Source organism: Panthera onca, chromosome D4 (assembly GCF_046562875.1).
Source record: "Panthera onca isolate mPanOnc1 chromosome D4, mPanOnc1 haplotype 2, whole genome shotgun sequence".
NCBI classification, from domain to species: domain Eukaryota; kingdom Metazoa; phylum Chordata; class Mammalia; order Carnivora; family Felidae; genus Panthera; species Panthera onca.
This window is the reverse complement of record NC_138351.1, coordinates 33,450,963-33,470,792: the sequence shown is the minus strand read 5'-3', so window position 1 is coordinate 33,470,792 and position 19,830 is coordinate 33,450,963. Positions and strand designations below refer to the sequence as shown.

At 35.7% G+C, this 19,830-nt stretch overlaps 1 protein-coding gene across 18 annotated transcripts in view; it reads right to left on the bottom strand.

The window, feature by feature from the left end:
* KDM4C (lysine demethylase 4C) overlaps positions 1–19,830 on the bottom strand; it is a 435,403-nt gene that overhangs the window by 116,059 nt on the left and 299,514 nt on the right. For 16 of the 18 annotated variants that reach the window (XM_078436862.2, XM_078436854.2, XM_078436853.2 and 13 more), the window contains 2 exons: positions 11,042–11,097; positions 8,449–8,557 (listed from right to left, as the gene is read on the bottom strand). In XM_078436862.2, coding sequence (XP_078292988.1) covers positions 8,449–8,557; positions 11,042–11,097 — 165 coding nt within the window. Of the gene's footprint in view, positions 1–796; positions 3,394–8,448; positions 8,558–11,041; positions 11,098–19,830 lie in introns of those variants that run through there. The other 2 variants (XM_078436856.2, XM_078436857.2) reach the window with 2 other exon arrangements.

Genomic DNA, 19,830 nt, shown 5'->3' with positions numbered 1-19,830 from the left:
GAAACCCATGGGGGAGGGGAAGGAAAAAAAAAGAGGTTAGAGTTGAAGAAAGCCAAAGCATAAGAGACTCTTAAAAACTGAGAACAAACTGAGGGTTGATGGGGGGTGGGAGGAAGGGGAGGGTGGGTGATGGGTATTGAGGAGGGCACCTTTTGGGATGAGCACTGGGTGTTGTATGGAAACCAATCTGACAATAAACTTCATATATTGAAAAAATAAATAAATAAATATGTTCCATACAAAAAAAAATAAAAAAAATAAAAGAACATGTCTAAAATATACCACAGTGATATGTTAAATTAATTACAAGTTATGGAAAAATTCACCCTCTATACAAAAACATCTCACAACCTATTTTTGTAGATTCTAAAAACACCCTTCTGAGAGAATAAACAACCTAATTTATGCTAAAATATTAGAAAAACAAATAATAATGAATCCACTGTTTCAAAATAATGACTATACCTTTCCAAAACTATAACCTCTCTGCTATCAATCACTGTTAGCCAAGGAAAACCCTATAGATAGTTTAGAGCCACCTAGCAGCTGCCTTGGTTTGGCATGTGTTTGTTGGCATTGGCCCAGTCAATGCTGGAGTGAAGGGGGGGACCCCATCTCTGGAACCTCGACCCCAGCTCACTAACTCAACTAAAAGATCCATCAGTAATCATTATTCACACAGATAAGATCACAAAAAAATTGAATAATTCAGAAATGCAAGCTAAAAAATAAGATTACTCTCTTACAATATGTTTTAATCGTGAATCATCTGAAGTTCTACTTATCTATCTAATAATGTTGCAAAAATTAGTCCCCAGGAAAAATGAGTTCAAAAGTAAAAATTTAAAGATTCCAATCAATTTCCTTTTGCCTCGGAGTTTTCTTTCAGCAGATAAAGAAAAATCCATAGTAACAAGATAACATTTCATGCATTTACACATCTTCTCCTATAGATGTCTACAGCCTTCAGAAAGTATATTATTTGTAGTCATGCCTATCTGACATTTTCCATTTTACTCAAAAGATTTTATGGTTTGGTATTACAGCAATATACAAATTTGACAGCTTGCAATAGGATCTAGTCCCTGTAGCAAATCATTGTGACAGTTAAGTACTATACAGCTACTAATGTACCTTTTTTTACACTAAACTTGTTTTAAAATCTTACAAAGTTGAGGATACAGTGTTTGTTGAAATCCTGAAGAATAGTCTTAATGATATTGTAAATTTCATACTGAATTTATTAAATCATAGGATCCTATACATCACACCACAATTATGTCATTAGTAGTATAACTTATTCTTCCTTCAGGAGTTCACTTTATTAAAAGCAAATTTTTCCTCAACAGCATTTAAACAATAAAGTCTCTGGTCACGGTCAATGTTTATTATTCTCTTAGAATTCCTCTTTGTCTTTGAAAACAACTGAATATGTGAATAAAACAGTACATAAGTTAATGTGGAACACAATGACACTTTTTGATTGCTTTATAATGCTGTTTTTTTTTCCTTCAAAGTGATGAAAGATAATCAATATGTCTTTACATTTTCCAAAATGCATTAACAGAGGCTCTGTCAAATACAACCGTGATTCCTTTAGAAAGGAAGCAAAGCTGATCTCTAACACTGCTGTAACATTAACTAAACAGGACTTAGGGTGATCTTCCAGCCCATGAGGCAGACCTCAACTCTCTCAGTAATTCTATTTTTAGTATGCAATACATCTGATAACACAAGTCAGTTAGCAAGAGAACAAGTGCTTTATTCTAAGAAATAGGAAGCCTGGATGTATTTTTTTTTCCCTTGATTCAACTCTTCAGATGGAACACCACAGTGAAACCACTCTATTTTCAGAATTGATGTACCTTTCAAAACTATAATCTCTGGCTTTCAAGTTCACTATTATTTGCCTTCAGGTACAAATTTTAAAGTGTATAGAGGCTTCTAAGCAGAATAGTTGGTCTCAGACAGATACTGAAAGGCTTGTAGCTCAGTCATCATTGCAGTGTAAATTCCTTTTCAAAATAATGTTCTTCACTCAGAGAACACTTGTGCCTGTGCTCAGTTCACTCGTCAAATACACATCGGAGGTCACTGAAGGCCTGGGGGCAACTTTAGCTATTCCAAAATTCATTTCTCCCTCTATTTGGTTGCAAAAATAGTATTTCAAATGTAAAAACCGTAGGAACGTACACACACACACACACACACACACACACACACACACAGAAGCCAAAGGCCCTGTGCTATGCCTCTGTAAGAACAGATGTGTGGTGAAAGAACAGCGAAAGTTCTTATGCAATGATGGCAATCAACATAAACATCATTTGCTTTGATACATGCATTTAATATTAAAATTTTTTAATGTTTATTTATTGTTGAGAGAGACAGACAGAGCGTGAGCAGGGGAGGGGCAGAGAGAGAGGGAGACACAGAATTTGAAGTAGGCTCCAGGCTCTGAGCTGTCAGCACAGAGCCTGATGCGGGGGCTGGAACCCACAAACCATGAGATCATGACCTGAGCTGAAGTCAGACACTTAACTGACTGAGTCAACCCATGTGTCCCATAAATATTCTTACATTTCTATTTGAGAACTTTTCTCCCTATAGGAAAAAAAAAAATAACTAATGGCTGCATTTAAGGTCTTCTGCAAATTTCCAAGATTTCTTAGAATCTACAAATCCTACTTGCTGTTTTATTTATACCAATTCCACAGATCTTTAATTAATTTAATCTTCAAGTGATCGATGTATGCAACAGACATTCATGGTAAGTATGTAACAAATACAGAACTTCATGCTGTTTTACTCCTTTTGTTAGGTTCTTAAAATGTTCTTCCCTTAAATTTTATAATCAGATTTAAAGATTTTTTGGTGATCTGCTTCCAAAAGACAGTAATGATACTGAAGATTATTTCAGCAGACAATACTGCTGTCTTCTGTGTGATTACACTATATAAAGAATATATTGTTTTACCTCTCTAAATTTCTGTCCTTAATTCTTCTTCCTGATAATTTTTACCTATATATTTTTTTCGATTGTAAAAATTAAAAAAAAAAAAGGAATTCTAACTTCATATGTGTTTTATCTCTATTTCCTTTTCTTGTATTTCCATCTTTGCACAATTTTGTTCCTGAGAGATTCAATTATGACCATGGCCAAGCAATCATATTAATATATAAAACAAAGCTGAAGGAATTAAGAAAAGGAAATGATTGAGTAGATTCTGAGGTCAATTGTTTTCTTTTTGTCTTCAGGCATACCTGTCATCTGTGACTTCAAACAAACCCCTAGACTGGCTGTCCTTGAGCACGCCATTCAAGTAGGGAGTAGGAATGTACTCAGGATCTTCCTCATTATTTGTCCTACAAGGTGCCTTGCTCTGATGTTCACTGGAGAGTGGAGAAGGTATTGGAAAACACAAGAAGGGGTTTGTGACAGGGCTTACCGAAAGAATAATTTTTCCCATGTTGAAAAGTCATGCAGAGGCAAAGGAAATCATTCAAAATGAGGTTAGAAAAATACGAAGTAATCTAGAATGTGCATTAATAATCAGAAGAGTGCTCAGGCTGACAGAGAATAAATGGTTCTCTCTTTGGACATAACTTTGCTATAGCCTATTCAGGTCACTTTCAGCCATTTCTTTCCTATTAAAGGATGGCTCTGCTTGATAACCTGGTGCTTTTAGAGAGCAACCTGTGGCATTTTTTTTAGATAAGGCAGCAATTACTTTCATAACCCTTGAGATAATTACTCTACACAAAAACTAAATGTTATTAAAGAAAGAAAGGAAAGAAAAAACTATCTAGATAAAGACCACTATATGCCAAATAAATTTTTGCACAAAAATCTTGTTTAGTTTAAAAAATAATGACTTTTATTAAAGTATTTAAAATTATCAACCACATAAAATAAAATACATTGTCTTGAAAATAACTCTAGCATCATCATTATTGTCCATTTAATTATCTGATGAGCAGAGGCCACACCTGTGACATTACCAAACAAGGTGGCTGGATGAGATAAAGGTTCTTCGTATAAGCACACACCATTTTAGGATCAACATAATCCACTGATGAGCACTGGAAAAGTTGTTTTCCATTTGCTGTCTCTTTTATGAAAATGGTCATTGTAAATAAGAGGGAAAATCTGCTAAAGTAAACAAATCCTTTCTTATACCCTCTACGGGGGGTGGGGGGGGGGGTACTTCCTATACAAAAAATTGTACAGAGAGCTATTTCAAAAGCTGCAAGTTGAACCAATGAATAAATAAAAGACTAACAACAGTATTACCAAAACATTCAAATACCTCTGCAAAAATTCCACTATTCCATGTTCTAGAAAAACTAATAGTAATGATCATTTTTTAAATATACAGCTTTCACACTTCAGAAGACATTTTAAACTTTTGTTTGCCAGCAGCTGCTCCTTAAGCCTCTTGCAGTTACTAGCTGTTAATAGCATTGCTTATTACTTATATAGAAAAACACTAACTTGCCCCAAGGGAAAGCTGCTCTTTTCTTATAGCTAAATGAAAACTGAACTAAAACCCTGCCCTCTGGAATTCAGCATTTTGAATGCACAGCCAGTAGCACTTTCGCTAACCTGCTGCCATCCCTCTCTCTGTGTCTTTCTCTGTCTCTGTCTCTTGCTCTCTCTCTCTCTCTCTCTCTCTCTCTCTCACACACACACACACACACACACACACACACCTCTACAAACGTGGGCAGGACTCCAATTAGGCACTTGCTAAGGGAGGTGATTTAAGGGCAATGTGATGAAAACCTTGTACAGCAGCACCACCTAGTGGGCACTGGGGAGAGGCTCAGAGCCCCCCCCCGCCCCAACCCCCACTTGCTGCAGCTGCTTCATGGATGAGCAATTTGTCCTTCCTACAATAGGTCACTTCAGTTTTCAATCCTCAACTGACCAGAAGTTCCATCATCAGAACTCTCAGACAACAGGGCAAGTGCCGAATGGATGTTCCAATTCCACAGGCTCTCCGAAGTACTCCTAGTTACTTGGACTTAATCATCTGTGTGACTGTGATGTTAATCAGGAAATCAATGCTTGCTTTGGAGCAGCTTACACAAAGTTGTGCATAAATTTACCACCACAACTTTTAAAGGAGAGGCCATAAAAAGGCAGAAGACATTTGGTATTGTCTCCAGCCATGATAATTTTAAGCCAGAACCAGAAATAGTAACAATTTCCTGCCTTTCTTTATTCCGTAAATACTCAAAATTACTGTGTGTGTGTGTACATGCACACACACATACACATCACCTGATTACTATTCAAGGTTGTTCAGTTCTTATAAGAACAAGTAATGTTAAAACACTTAGATTATGTAATAATTATACAGTAGTAAACATACATATATGTGCCAAATTTCATTATTGACAAATAAATTCAAACAATTTGCCAAAAAAAGTTCTCTAGAATTATTTTAGAAAACAATTAAGAATTTCTATTCTCTCAGTCTCCAACTTCTTTCAACCAAGATATTCTCTGCCTGAAAATGACAAAAATTAAAATTTTATCTTTATGTGTATATCTTCCCTATAGACCAGTGGGTTGGTTCTCAATGGGAATGATACTGCCTCCCAGAAGATATCTGGGAGGGTTTGGTCTGTTTGGTCAGGGTTGCTGCAATCCACGAAGCACATGACAGTCACCCAGAACAAAAAATTATCCTGTGTAAAACATCAACAGGGCCAAAGTTGAGAAAGCCCATCTGAACTGTAAGATGCCAAAATACAGGAATGATGCCTCATTTAAAAATATACACTAGGGGGGCGCCTGGGTGGCTCAGTCAGTTAAGCGGCCGACTTCAGCTCAGGTCATGATCTCGTGGTTCGTGAGTTCAAGCCCTGCATCAGGCTCTGTGCTGATGGCTCAGAGCCTGGAGCCTGTTTCGGATTCTGTGTCTCCCTCTCTCTGACCCTCCCCATTCATGCTCTGTCTCTCTCTGTCTCAAAAATAAATAAACGTTAAAAAAAATTTTAAAAAATATACGCTAGGTATCTGGCAAGGTAAGGTAATAATTGTTTGGTGAAATAAATTAATACTGACATCTAATGTTGGCATGTACCAATAGATTACTTAACTTTAAAAGGATACTAATTAATATTGGGAAAGCATACCCTTGACTGTACCTATAGGGCACAGCATTTCGTTCCCTGGAAAGGTGCATCCCATACCACACACAGGTGATCATTTGTGAATTTTGCTTTTCAAGCCAGCCTAGCTGAGTCTGATCACCAAGTGAGAAAGACTAGTGCACAGACACTGTGATGGGAGATTCACCACAGTGATGCTGCTTTCTTGAGGATTCTTACAAAAAAGTCATCCAGACTTTTGGCTGTTGCCCACTTTCAAACTATAACTTCATTTTGAGTGATCTTTTCCCCAAAATGAAGTTCTTCCTTGTATTTTCCCACTTAACCACTGTGAGTACTTTTATAAATACCACTCCAAGAAACTCTCCATGCATATTGAAAATAGAAAAAAAGCCTGCCATTTTTAGCCAAACATGTCAATAAACAGCTCTACCTTGACATCAGAAGTAGACTTTAGGTGATCTTAAATTCAGTCAAAACATACTCTTTTCAAGATACCAATTGTTTAAGGATGTAAAACATTCTATAAGGAATATGTGATATACACAATCAAGGTGAAGCATACCACTGAGAAGAAAACAGTAAGCTTTGCCATTTCAGATTTCAAATTTCTAAATATAACTTCCTGAATAGCACTGAAGTGATCCCATGTTGTCCTTTCCTGCTGTTCCCTTAAAACCCCTTTGGGACTGGTGTGAGGAACAATAAATCATTAAGGAAGCATTCATGGACTAGATTCGCCAGGATATAGTTCCTTAAGGGAACACATCAAGAGTAGTGACCACTCATTCTGAGGGGTAACAATGAGGGGTAACTGGTAACAGAAGTCATCTTTCAGGATAGAGAACCAAAGATGATTGTTAAATGCCGTGTTGGAATTTTCGCAAATATGTAACACTTGTAAATTAGAAAAAAATTAAAATACAAGACTTTTGTTAATATTTGTCCTAATAAACATTGAATTCTTCAACATGTGATGAACTCAACATTCTTTAAATATCCTGCCTCATAGTCCTAATTCTGGCAAACTGTTTCTCATTGGGGTGTGTGTGTGTGTGTGTGTGTGTGTGTGTGTGTGTTTCAACTGTTGACCAAGATATATGATTTCAAACTTTCCTATGGGAAGTCCATGAGCTGAAGAACTTTTTACTCTCTTCTTATATCACTGTGAGCTTTACAGGGCCATTTAAATGACCCATTATTTCAATTTCATCCACAAAATTTCCATTACCACATCCTGAACATCCTGGCCCTACCACTTACACCTGCCAATGACAATCATCAGGTCACCACATATTTTCTAGTGATGCAAAATTCTTGATGCAGCTTCAATGGAACATAACAATATATACTTTCTCTTCTCTGAGAATGAAAGACTGTAGACTAAAATCGAAGTGCTCATGACAGAGGTCCAGAGACAATATGCCCAGCTCCCTGAAGGGCAAGAGACTAGTAACAAGTTAATAGTTGGGTAAAAAGTTACAGCTACCGTACCCAAAATATTCTATTTTGGAATACCTGGAAATACTTGGAAAGACCTCAAGTCAAAAATAACAAGTACTGAAGAAATTCTAGGGAATTAAATCCATGTGTAAAACACACTCCAGTATTTTCTAAATCATGCAATATAAAATAAGAAAAAATCGTCATTAAATATGAAATTTAAGGGCCTAAACTAATGCTCTCTTGGCTCACACTTGAACAGAACTCCAACATTACTTCAATGTTGAGGAATTAAAGGCCTAAATCTTTGCAGTGAAAAACATTCTTAACAAAGAGAACCAGTAGGAAGATTTCTATGAATGTTTCTAAACCAGTCAGAAGATAATCAGCCAGAGAGTCTGGCAAATTAAATGACTTGTATCTATTCATAAGCGAAAAAAATTCCTTAGTAATAAAAAAACTTTTTCTATTTCTCTGCAAATCTCTTGGTGAAGAAATGATGAAATCAGGTTAGGTACATTTTGCTAAGTCAGGACCAACCAAAGACAGGCCAGAGAGGAAAACTAAACAATTGAAATAAAGATAGATATCTCAGGTATATTACTAACAAACTTCACCAGACAGCCTATGGTTTGAAAATTCACACTAATCCAAAAAAAGTAGTATTCTTTTGCCTCATTTTAAACGAATTGAGGAAGGTTATATGCATATTTATAATATAACATGGAAAGAACATATACAAATAAGTAAATTTAGGAGAAAAGGGTAGAATATTAAATGAAACTAAAAAAAATTATCTTGAGAATGTATACATTAAAAGAAATATTCATAAATTGAAATTAACACTAATTTATGAAGTTAAAAAGAAGCTTTGTCACTCACCAATTTTAACCTCTGTAAAGGTATTCTGCCTACATCTATCTGTGTCCTTTCTGGGACATTAGTGAATCGAACTTCTGGGACCGCAACGGCGCACATGACATGGGCCCACCTATGGGAAAGGAGACATGAAACATAAACAAAAGTTCTCTAAGCTTGCACACCACATACTTCAACTGGGCAGTGGCAATTCTCACAGAGAAGGAAAGCCAAAAGCCTAAACCAATCACAAACCAGACTCTGAATTTTAAACCTATCAGGTGATCTCCGGATAGATTCAGTACCACACCTGCCCACAATTGCAACCTGCAGAGTGGGGTGAAGACCGAGACTTGATCCTATCAATATATGGTATTTTTCTACACTGGATCTGCAAAATACTGAAATGTAGGGCTGCTATTTCATTTGGTACTAAAATATAACAGGTGTTTAATATACTTAAGCAAATCAATATGTGGCAAAAGATTAGTTCAATTAATAAAAGGTATGAATTGGATACAGCGTATAATCTTTTACATAATACAAGTGTCATGAAAATTAGAATAGTAAAGTTTTCTAAGAGAATTAGTACTAAGTCTTTAATTAAATCGTTTCTCATTTCAATCGAACTATAACCAAAGGAACCCAAGATAAGGAGGAATGAAATTAGCTGGTTCTCTCACTTCCTACTTAAATCCTAGTATCTCCTCTCAAATTCTGAATTACTCCAGAAAAATGTCCCCATTAACACTATTTAGTTTCTCATAAATGTTATGCCCCAAGTAAAAATAAAGACTCTTGAGGTTTAAAGACACCTTGAAGGAATTACCACATCCATCAGCCCATTTATAAGTCAAAGAGTAGTATGTCACTCAGACTCTATTCTGCCTTTAAAGACCAAAGGAGAAAGGACAAGTGTCCACCCCATCAGGGCATTCTTTCAAATCTAAATAAATATTATAATTCTATAGTACACATTATTCCCTTTTGTCCTGGCCCATGGGTAGGAAGAGAAGTTCTTATCACCTTTGTCTTTATAGGAACCACCTAAATCATCTAACAGTCTGCATGATTTGTTCAATACCCTAGACCAAGCAACACTTTTTAGTACCTTACCAATCACATTAACTAAGACTGAAAGAGGAAGATCTAAAATCAAGCAAATATTAAGTCTAATAGACTGAAATTTATCAACATAGGAATGATAAATGCCTTTACTCTTCCTTAGAAGCAATCAGAAACAAGTGCACATGCACATAGTTAATGCTAATTCAATCATTACATTACACCAGGGGTCTCAACTCTAGTGCCTACAGGGCCAGGCAGGAGGTAAGCAAATATATGTGTACTGGTAAATGATGGTAACCTGGGGAGCATCTGTCCTATTGAGGCCAGGTTCTCATCCCAACATGTTATTGCCATTTAGAGATGCACAATTATATTTCAAGTACAGATAAATATCTGGATTTTTATATAAAATCTATCAACTTCTAAAATTTAGATCAAATTTATAAAATTGTGTGTCAGTCAACTAAAACATACCTTGGGGTTGTATTTGACCCTTTAATGCCAGCTTACAACCTCTGCCTCTACTTTTTTGTTTTCTTTTTGTTTTTGTTTTTTTTAACTGTTTTAAATGTTTGTTTATTTTTGGGAGAGAGAGAGAGAGAGAGAGAGAGAGAGAGAGAGAGAGAGAGACAGAGAGACAGAGAGAGACAGAGAGAGCCTGAGCAGAGGAGGGGCAGAGAGAGATATGGAGACACAGAATCCAAAGCAGGTTCCAGGCTCTGAGCTGTCAGCACAGAGCCCAACATGGGTCTCAAATTCACAAACTGTGAGATCATGACCTGAGCTGAAGTCGGACGCTTAACTGACTGAGCCACCCAGGTGCCCCTGCCTCTACCATTTCTACATATTCCTATTACCAAAGGAACCTTTAATATGCTTTGTCCCTACTTTCAATACTAAAATTGGGTCATGAAAATAATACTCATGCAAAAAATATATTTCAATAACCACATTAAAAACCAGATTGCCTTTCTTTTATGTTCACTTAATTACTCTTTCAAGATTCTCTTCATGTTCTCCAATCCCCTTTGTATCTTAAAATTAATGTTTTCTCCCTGTGTTTCTATTTTAGTATACACACTTTCTTGTTAATTTGGTTTTAAAAGCAAATAATTTTGTTTAAATGTTATGACTATGATTGATTTTATTTATCTGAAGGCAACAGATTTCACTGTTTTCAGGCACATTGGTTCTATTAGACTAATAGGATTCATCATATTAAACACTAGGATCCCAATGATACCTAGATGACATGGGCTGCCTTCATTTTAAAAACACCATCAGTAAAAGAGGGGTTATCCTTCATCAGTGTCAGAGACATGGAGAGAAGCAAGACCACCTTTGTCCAGCAGAGGGGAATGTGCTGTGCTTTCAGTAATGAATGGTCTCCGAAGACATGCACAGAATCTCAACTTCAGATCTGGGCAGCAAAAGTTCTGGAACAATGTGTCCAATAATGAGAGGTAAAGCAAACAGTCCACACTGAGGTTCAACATTCTAGACAGCAGAAGGAAACAATGAAATTGAACACAATTAACACATTACTCACTTATTGTTCTTCGTTTCCTTAAGAGCACCCCCTCTCAAATTGCAGAGACAGCACTCCTAGGACAAAAAAACAAACAAACAAACAAAAAAAAAAAACACACAATTATCACACCCATTTAACAGACATCATTACTATATATGTAAATATTCCCATAAATTCCACCTTTTTATTTTGAAATTAAAGCCATCAGGAACTTCATAATGGCTATCTCTAAGCAGTTCAAGAAAGGAAGGGAAAAAGAGAGGGTAAAAAGTGAGGGTACACACAAAAATGTTCTCTCTCTCTAGAGATCAATAGACAGACAGGCAGACAGACAGACAGACAGAAACAGATATATCCTAGAGGGAACCATCATTACCCTGGTATCGTGTTCATTGCCATCCTTGGGGGAAAGCTGTGACACACAGCACTTGACAGACTAGACAGTATGTACTAGAATTATAGAACAGAGAATATACATATGACTGAGTTCTCTTGTGCTCTGGGAATCCGTTCGTGTATACAGGATAGCTACAGAATAGAGTATTAGCAGGCTCCATTCGATATAAGGATTAGCACAAAGCTCTTTTTAAAAGGTACTCTTTTCACAAAAATATCATTTGGGTCTTTCTGTGGGCAAACGGTATTGCAAAAATCATACTGATAAACCCAGGCTATCCACCCCCTTCAGAAGAAAGTGCCAAGAAATGTCTCCTCCCACCTAAGTTTCTATTTTGGGCACTTTTGTATATCTTAGATTGGCATAGACTGTTTCACTTGAAGAGGACTCCCTTTACCACAAATACAAACTTTATCATTTCTCACTAAAACTCTGTGAAAAAGTCCATGAGAAAACAGGGCCAGGGTCAGCCTTTTGCTGACCTATAATTTTTAAATTAAATACCTAAGTAACTTTTAAAATTTTCAACCTCAGGCACTAATAGATGTCCTTTCAATTTACTGAATTAATAAGTTTTTAAAAATAACTATGGGTTATTTTGGGTTTTTTACCTCTCCACACTATATATATAAAATCTCTTTATCTGTTCTCCAAGGTGATCTTCTTTAACTAATGTTGACAGTTTTGCCTAATTTACAGGAAATCCCTTTAACTCATCTACTATTAATACCGGGATGTCAAACTCCATAGCTTTAATTTTTCTGAGTAGTGAAATACCAAAACAACTCAGGAGAATCAATATACCTGTATAACTCCTAACAGGCAGCAAAAAAGGCAAACAACCAGAAATGTTCAATGGGTTTGTGGGTCTGGAAAGCCTCTAAACATCTATTTGAAATTTCCTGGGTTATTATTAAAAGGTTCAGAGCAGCAAAAGCTGCCATGTGTATATACATCTGAATCCAGTATAAACCCAGCTCAAGGAGATAACTTGATGGATTTTCTCCGTAACAAAGCCAGATTCTAGAGGCCTTTGAAATAATGGTTTTGATGAAACACACGTTAAAAGTAATAGTTCAGTCCGAATATTACCAGTTCAAATTATTCAATATCTAAAATATTCAAAAACAATTTCATAAAACATTACTGATTTTACTATTTTTCCAGCATTTCAACACACTTTCTACAGAGAGAGAAAACGAAAATGAAAACAAAACACGAGGTAAAATATTTTCATTGAATATTTAAAAATACCAGGATTGAAGTGGGAATGTGGCAAAAGAGGGCTGTGGAGGGTGCGGAGCTCAGACACTAAGAGCGTAAGAGTTCTGATGAATGAAACTAGTAGTGAGAAGAAGCCTAAAGGGACACATTAGCAGAGTTAAATACAGCAAAGCAGCGTGGCAAGTGCTTTAAAGCACCTGAAGAGGATCCCGGAAAGGGGCACGCACTGCAGCACACCACCACACTGGGAGGAAAGCGTCCTCTCAAACAGAACAGATAGACTCTCGATTTTAAGTGAAGCTGAGAAGGCTTCCACTCGCCACAATATAGAACTAGTTCTTTCTGGGGTTACCAGTGACCTCTGTGTCACAAAATCTAACGGATAATTCCAAGCCCCTGGTTCACCTGACCTCTAAGCGGCATTCAACACAGGTATGTGAAGCATACCTGACAATTTCTACCTGTGGTTTCTATGACCCTACACACCCCTCACTGTCCTTCTCCATCTCTAGCTGATCCTGTGCTTCCTTTAACAGCCATCTCTTCCACACTCCTTAAACACTGTAATTTTTGTAAGAGTTCCCGTTTACTTCTTATCCACATCTACTTGCTGGGCATCTGATCCACTACCTTGACTCTCAAAAGGCTGGTGAGTGACTCAAACATTAATTTCCTGGAATGTCTGGCTAACACTCGACAGGCATCTCAAACACACATGCAAAAATGAACTCATGTCTCCTCAACTCGCCACTGTTTCCCATCAGTGGCACCATGTACCTTTCTAGCTCATGCTGGAAGCCATAATTTTCCTCTCATCCTAGATCTAATCACTTGAGTTCTGTCGATCCCATGTCCAAACACATCCTCCTCTCTCCACCATCACTGCTGCCACATTAGTTGATACCCCCAGTGCCCTTCAAGCAGACCTACTTTACTGCAACAGCCACTCCAGGTCAGTGAAGAACTAACCAGAATGGGTTTGAATGCTTCCCAGGACTTAACATCATTCCAAAGGGCCAGGATCGTCAGGCCTAGACCTTGTCCACCCTTGCTCTGTACTATTCTATCTATGTCTTTATTAATTACACTGAACACATCCTTGACATCTCAACCTCAATGTTGATTCCTCAAAGAAGGCTCTCCTAGTTTCCTGGCCCAGTTACTTCTCACTCATTACTCTTTTTAACTATTTGTTGAATTCATTTTGCTCTCCTCACTAAACTGTAAGCTCAATGAGTGCTGTGGAAATATCTGTCAGGTTACTCTTTCTCTATTACAATGCCCAATAAAGAGTACATCTTCCAGATGAATTTGTTAAATAAATGAGAAAATGGCAAAATAGGGCAGAGTGAAAATCTTGAAAATTACCAAAGGTTTAAAAAACTGCAAAGATCATTTTCACATACTGGAGCACTAAGGAAAGAAAGCTGCAGGCTTTGGTAACTTAACATGGACTTAAGAAACAATGATTTGACATGGAGTTATTTTTGTCACAATTTACCTGAAAAATCATCTTTCTTAGTAAAAGAGAAAAATATTCCTGGCCAGTTAGTTATTTATATTATTTACATGATATATATGATATCATGGTTTCTATTTAATTCACTCAATTTTGAAAAAATAAGTAGGAAAAGAAAAAAGTCGTATCCAGTTATGTCATTGTGAACCATCACTCACATGGTGCAAACTAGCTGATTTGTCACAGCACAAACATGTCAATTTGTCAATTCATTCATTTGTAAATGAACTTGCCCTAAATGCCTATGTTTATAACCCAATAAAGGGCAATATCAGAATGGACACTTTTTAACATTTCTTTCCTTTTCTAAATAGTACTTTATTGTCAGGAAACTAAATTGATAATTCTAAAATTTAATAGGGATTAATAAGGATTAACATCCTTAGCTAAAAAGTAGTGCAAGTTTTCTAAAGAATCCATACAATACCTGAGCTACATAAAGGCTCACACCTACCAAATATACCAATTGTTCTAGTATCGCTCATCTTTTAATTCAGTAAAAGGATTGAATGAATGCAGAGTGATAGAGTCCTTCAGGACCCTGATTTATTAAACTGGTTATCAATAATAAGTATTTTCAATTAGAAGAATAAAGGTAATCAAAGGCCTAATTCACTCCAGATATACCATGTCGGAAACATCATATACTTTACCTCCCTTCCTTAACATGAACTTATTAGGTAATTTATATCCCACTTCATTTATGAGGAAACTAAGATTCAAGAGATTAAGTAACTTGCCTAAAACCATCCAATCCAGGAGCCATCAAACTTCTTCTGTAAATTGCCAGATATTTACTAATTCAGGCTTTGCACAACTACAGAGTTGTAACTAAACTCTGACGTTGGAGGGCAATATGTAAACAAATGGGTCTAGTTGTATTCCAATAACAATGTTATTTACAAAACTTGGCAGTGAGCTGGATTTGGCCCAAGCTATAGTGTTCCAACCAGCAAAGGGAGTAGCTGGGGTTCAAACTCAGGCCTTCCTGAGCACATGCCCATGACCTTTTTCTCCAGCATCCTCTGCCTGTAAGTACAAGGCAAGGCACGAGATTTCAAAGTAGAGTGCCCAAGTAAACAGGGAACTATGCCTGCCCTAGGAAACTCACAGTTTAGGAAGGGAGAAGACAGATGTGTACTTAACCATATTATGAAGAAGAAAATGATAAAGGGTATAATCAAGTCCCCATTTCCTCATTTCTACAAATGACTAAGAATTCATATTTTAACTAATACCCTCGAAAGAACACCTATCATAAAAAATTGAACTACAGTAGCATGTATCAATTAACAATTTGTATTCCCACTTGTTTCATTAATCTAGAAAATAAAGCTTCTCACTGGTATAAGATCATTAAATTTATCTCCACTCCTTCCTTTGAAAAATGATACCATTTTAGGAAAAAACAACATTTCAGGTAGTCTGGGCTATATGAATCCAACTTAACTGAGAGGAACAACAGTAACACTAGAGAGCCAGGCCATATCCTGAGGTTTAATAAGGTGCAGACAGTCAGGGTTCAAATCAGTTCTGTCACTTACTAGTGGTATGACCCTGCCTCAGATATCTTATCTGTAAAAGGGTGGGGAAAATGCTACTTCCCTAAATGAGTTAATAAATGTAAAGCATTCCACAAACACACAATAAATACAAGAACAGTGGTTACATATGTGAAAAGTTAATTGTGCTTCTAGACAACTTATACATAACATTGCCAGTGAATTATCTGGGTACAGTGGTTTAGCAGGGAACAAAATATAGATCTGTCATCAATAATTCTCGTGAGGTGCAAAATGCAAGAAGTAGAACTGGAGAGAAAAGAAAACTCTCCAGGAACCTCAAATCCAGGCAGCTAGGCTCTAAAGCAAGGGAAGATCTTCTATAGTTCTAAAAGCTGTCAACTCAGTTATGAAAAGCCAACAGATGCTAGAGTTTCCACAGTGCTGAGAGAACAGACATGCTGAAGGGAAAATCCCAATCCTATCCTCAAAACATCTCAAAATAGAGTAGACTGAATCAAACTAAAGTTGAAACAAAGCTCAAACCCAGCTCAACCTACAAATCAGACTGACTTACTACTACTGTAGAAAACTGACAGACAAAAGGCCATGTCCTTTATGAAAATAATATTAACATCAGTTGCTACAGACAAAATATCCAGCACATAATCAAGAAGAGCACATCGTACACTAAAAAAACAAGAAGATGATTTACAATCAAGAAAGGAAAGAATCAATAAAATCAGACACAAAAAATGAACAAGATACTGGAATGATCACATGGAGAGTTTCATACTGGTATGTTCAAAATGCTAAAGGAGCTAATGAAAAAGACAACATATGTGAAGAGAGAAATATTTTAGCAAAGTCATAGAAACTATTTTTAAAAAGTGTAAATGGTAGAAATAAAAAAAAATGACATCAATAATGTTGAATTCAATAGATTTCCAAACAGACTGGAATTGTGAGAGTAAAACTTAAATGGCTTTAAAGACATGAATAGGAAATAGAAGGAATAATAACAGTTAGGAGGAGGAATAGAGATCTAAAGGAAAATAACCTGTTCCATTTCTGTATAAGTGGAGACTGAGAAGGAGAGGAAAGAGAGAGTAGATGACAAGAAATACTGGAAGAGAAAATGGTAGAAAACTTTCCAAAAGTGGTAAAAAAAAAAAAAAAAAAAAAGGTGAACCCACAGATTCAAGATGCCCAGCAAATCCCAAGAGATAAATATAAAGAAAACACATCTAAATATACAGTAGTCAAAATTGTGATAACCAAATATAAAGACCATATTCTTAGAAGCACAAGAAAAAAGACATATTCAGTAAACTCTATGAATTACATTTGATATCTGACCAGAAAAGTGGCAATGGAACAATATCTATAAAATACTAAAAAAAAAAAAAAAAAAAAAAAAAAAAGCTGGCAATCTGGAATTCATTTCCAAGGAAATATCCTTTGAAAATAAAGATAAAATAAAAAAATAAAAAATAGAGACAAAAAATTTGAAAGAATGAAGGAAAATGACACCAGCCTGAACCATGGATTGGCACAAAAGAACGAAGAACACCAAAAAAGAATAAATACATGGGTAAATATAAATAAATGTTTTGTATTTTCAAAACACAAAGATACAAAGAGAGAGAGACAGAGACTGTAAGTTTCATAAGAAGACTTGACTGTTTCAAACAAAAATAACAATGTTGTAGAGTTTAATGTATGTAATGGTAAATGTAAGATAAGATCATAAAGGGAAAGAGGCTTAATGAAATCACACTACTGTAAAGTTCTTACATTGTTCATAAAGTAGGGTGATATTACTGGAAGGTGGGTTGTGATAATTTTGAAGTGAAAATTATGATTTTCAGTCACCACCCATAACAAAGGTCACAAAAAATTCCCAGATATTAAATTCTAAGGGTTAATATGCTCAAAATCAAAACTCAAAAGCCATGCAAGAAAACATGATTCCATGAGCAGAATAAATAAAATGTAGAATTAGATAGATAGATATATAATAATCATAGGCACAAGATATAAAATAAGTACTTTAGCATGTTTTAAAATTTAATGCAGGTATTAGAAATGCAAGTAAGAGACTATAAATAAATGACAAATTAGATTTTTAAAAACAATATAAAAATTCTATAACCAAAAAATATAGTTAAAAAACTTGAAGAATGTTAAATAGATCACTCTTAGTAACAGAAAATTAGAAAAAACAAAGAGCTAAATAACCAAAAATCAATACCACAAACTATTCAACAATGTATTCAACTGAATACTGAAATGTGTGTGTGTGTGTGTGTGTGTGTGTGTGTGTGTGTGAGAGAGAGAGAGAGAGAGAGAGAGAGAGAGACAGAGTCAAAGAGAGAGTATCCGTCTCTGAATCATAAAAATAAATTACAATTGATTTACTAATCTAAACTCAAAAACAAAACAGACATATAAAAGTATTAAAATGAATTGTAGGCAAATATATTGATGTATTTAGAATAAATATGACTCCTTAATATAACATTTAAAAGATAAAAGGCATATTGGAAAGATTAGTAAATTCTGACTATATCAACATTTTAACATTCTGAAGGATAAATAACATACTAATAAATAAATTAACCTAGGATGATAAGACAAAAAATATTTCCAATATAAAACAAAGACTGCTATCCAGAAAGTATTTTGTAAAAACCCACACTTTTGAAAAATAGACAAAAGATTCAAAGACTCTTCACTGACAATAAACACAGAAAGATACCCAACTTCGAGAATAAAGGGTGAAAAACGAAATAATGAGATATAACTTCAGATTTTTACATCAGAAAACATATGGGTTGGGGGTATATAAGATTTTATGGTGGATTTGGAGAGGAATTTGGCATTATCAATCAAAATTTTAAATGCACATGAAGTATGTTTTTTTTTTTTTTTTTTATTTTTTAATATATGAAATTTACTGTCAAATTGGTTTCCATACAACACCCAGTGCTCATCCCAAAAGGTGCCCTCCTCAATACCCATCACCCACCCTGCCCTCCCTCCCACCCCCCATCAACCCTCAGTTTGTTCTCAGTTTTTAACAGTCTCTAATGCTTTGGCTCTCTCCCACTCTAACCTCTTTTTTTTTTTTTTTTTCCTTCCCCTCCCCCATGGGTTTCTGTTATGTTTCTCAGGATCCACATAAGAGTGAAACCATATGGTATCTGTCTTTCTCTGTATGGCTTATTTCACTTAGCATCACACTCTCCAGTTCCATCCATGTTGCTACAAAAGGCCATATTTCATTTTTTCTCATTGCCACGTAGTATTCCATTGTGTATATAAACCACAATTTCTTTATCCATTCATCAGTTGATGGACATTTAGGCTCTTTCCATAATTTGGCTATTGTTGAGAGTGCCGCTATAAACATTGGGGTACAGGTGCCCCTATGCATCAGTACTCCTGTATCCCTTGGATAAATTCCTAGCAGCAAATGCACATGAAGTATGAATCAGCAATTCAACTTCTTAGAATCTATCTTAGATAAACATTTATATCTGTGCAGCAGGAAGAATGTACAATCATCTATTTCTGTTTATAACTGAGAAAACAATTACCTCTGGGAGGAACTGGCCTTGTCAATTGCTTAGATTTTACTTGTAATGCTTAGATTTTTAAAATAAGAATAGAATCAAGATTGAAATTTAAAGTATCAATGAAAAAGATCTGGTAAATCCATAAATATTGAGTGACTAAGAATGACACAATGTATTACTAAATGAAAACATAAAGGTACATTAAACTGTGATACCATTTGGGTTCCCCAAGAGAAGTAAGCCATTACATTAATGTATGTATAGAAAAGATCTAAAAGCTCAACCGACAAAACAGTATGAGTAGTTTTGTTTAAAAAAGAGTTCAGAATTCGAGAGTGTTGGGAATGGGAAACCTTCCTAACAATGTTTAGTACTCTCATACCAAAAAAAGAAAAGCCACCCAAAGCAATCTATACACTCAATGCAATCCCTATCAAAATAACACCAGCATTCTTCACAGAGCTAGAACAAACAATCCTAAAATTTGTATGGAACCACAAAAGACCTTGAATAGCCAAAGCAATTTTGATAAAGAATACCAAAGCTGGAGGCATCACAATTCTAGACTTCAAGCTGTATTACAA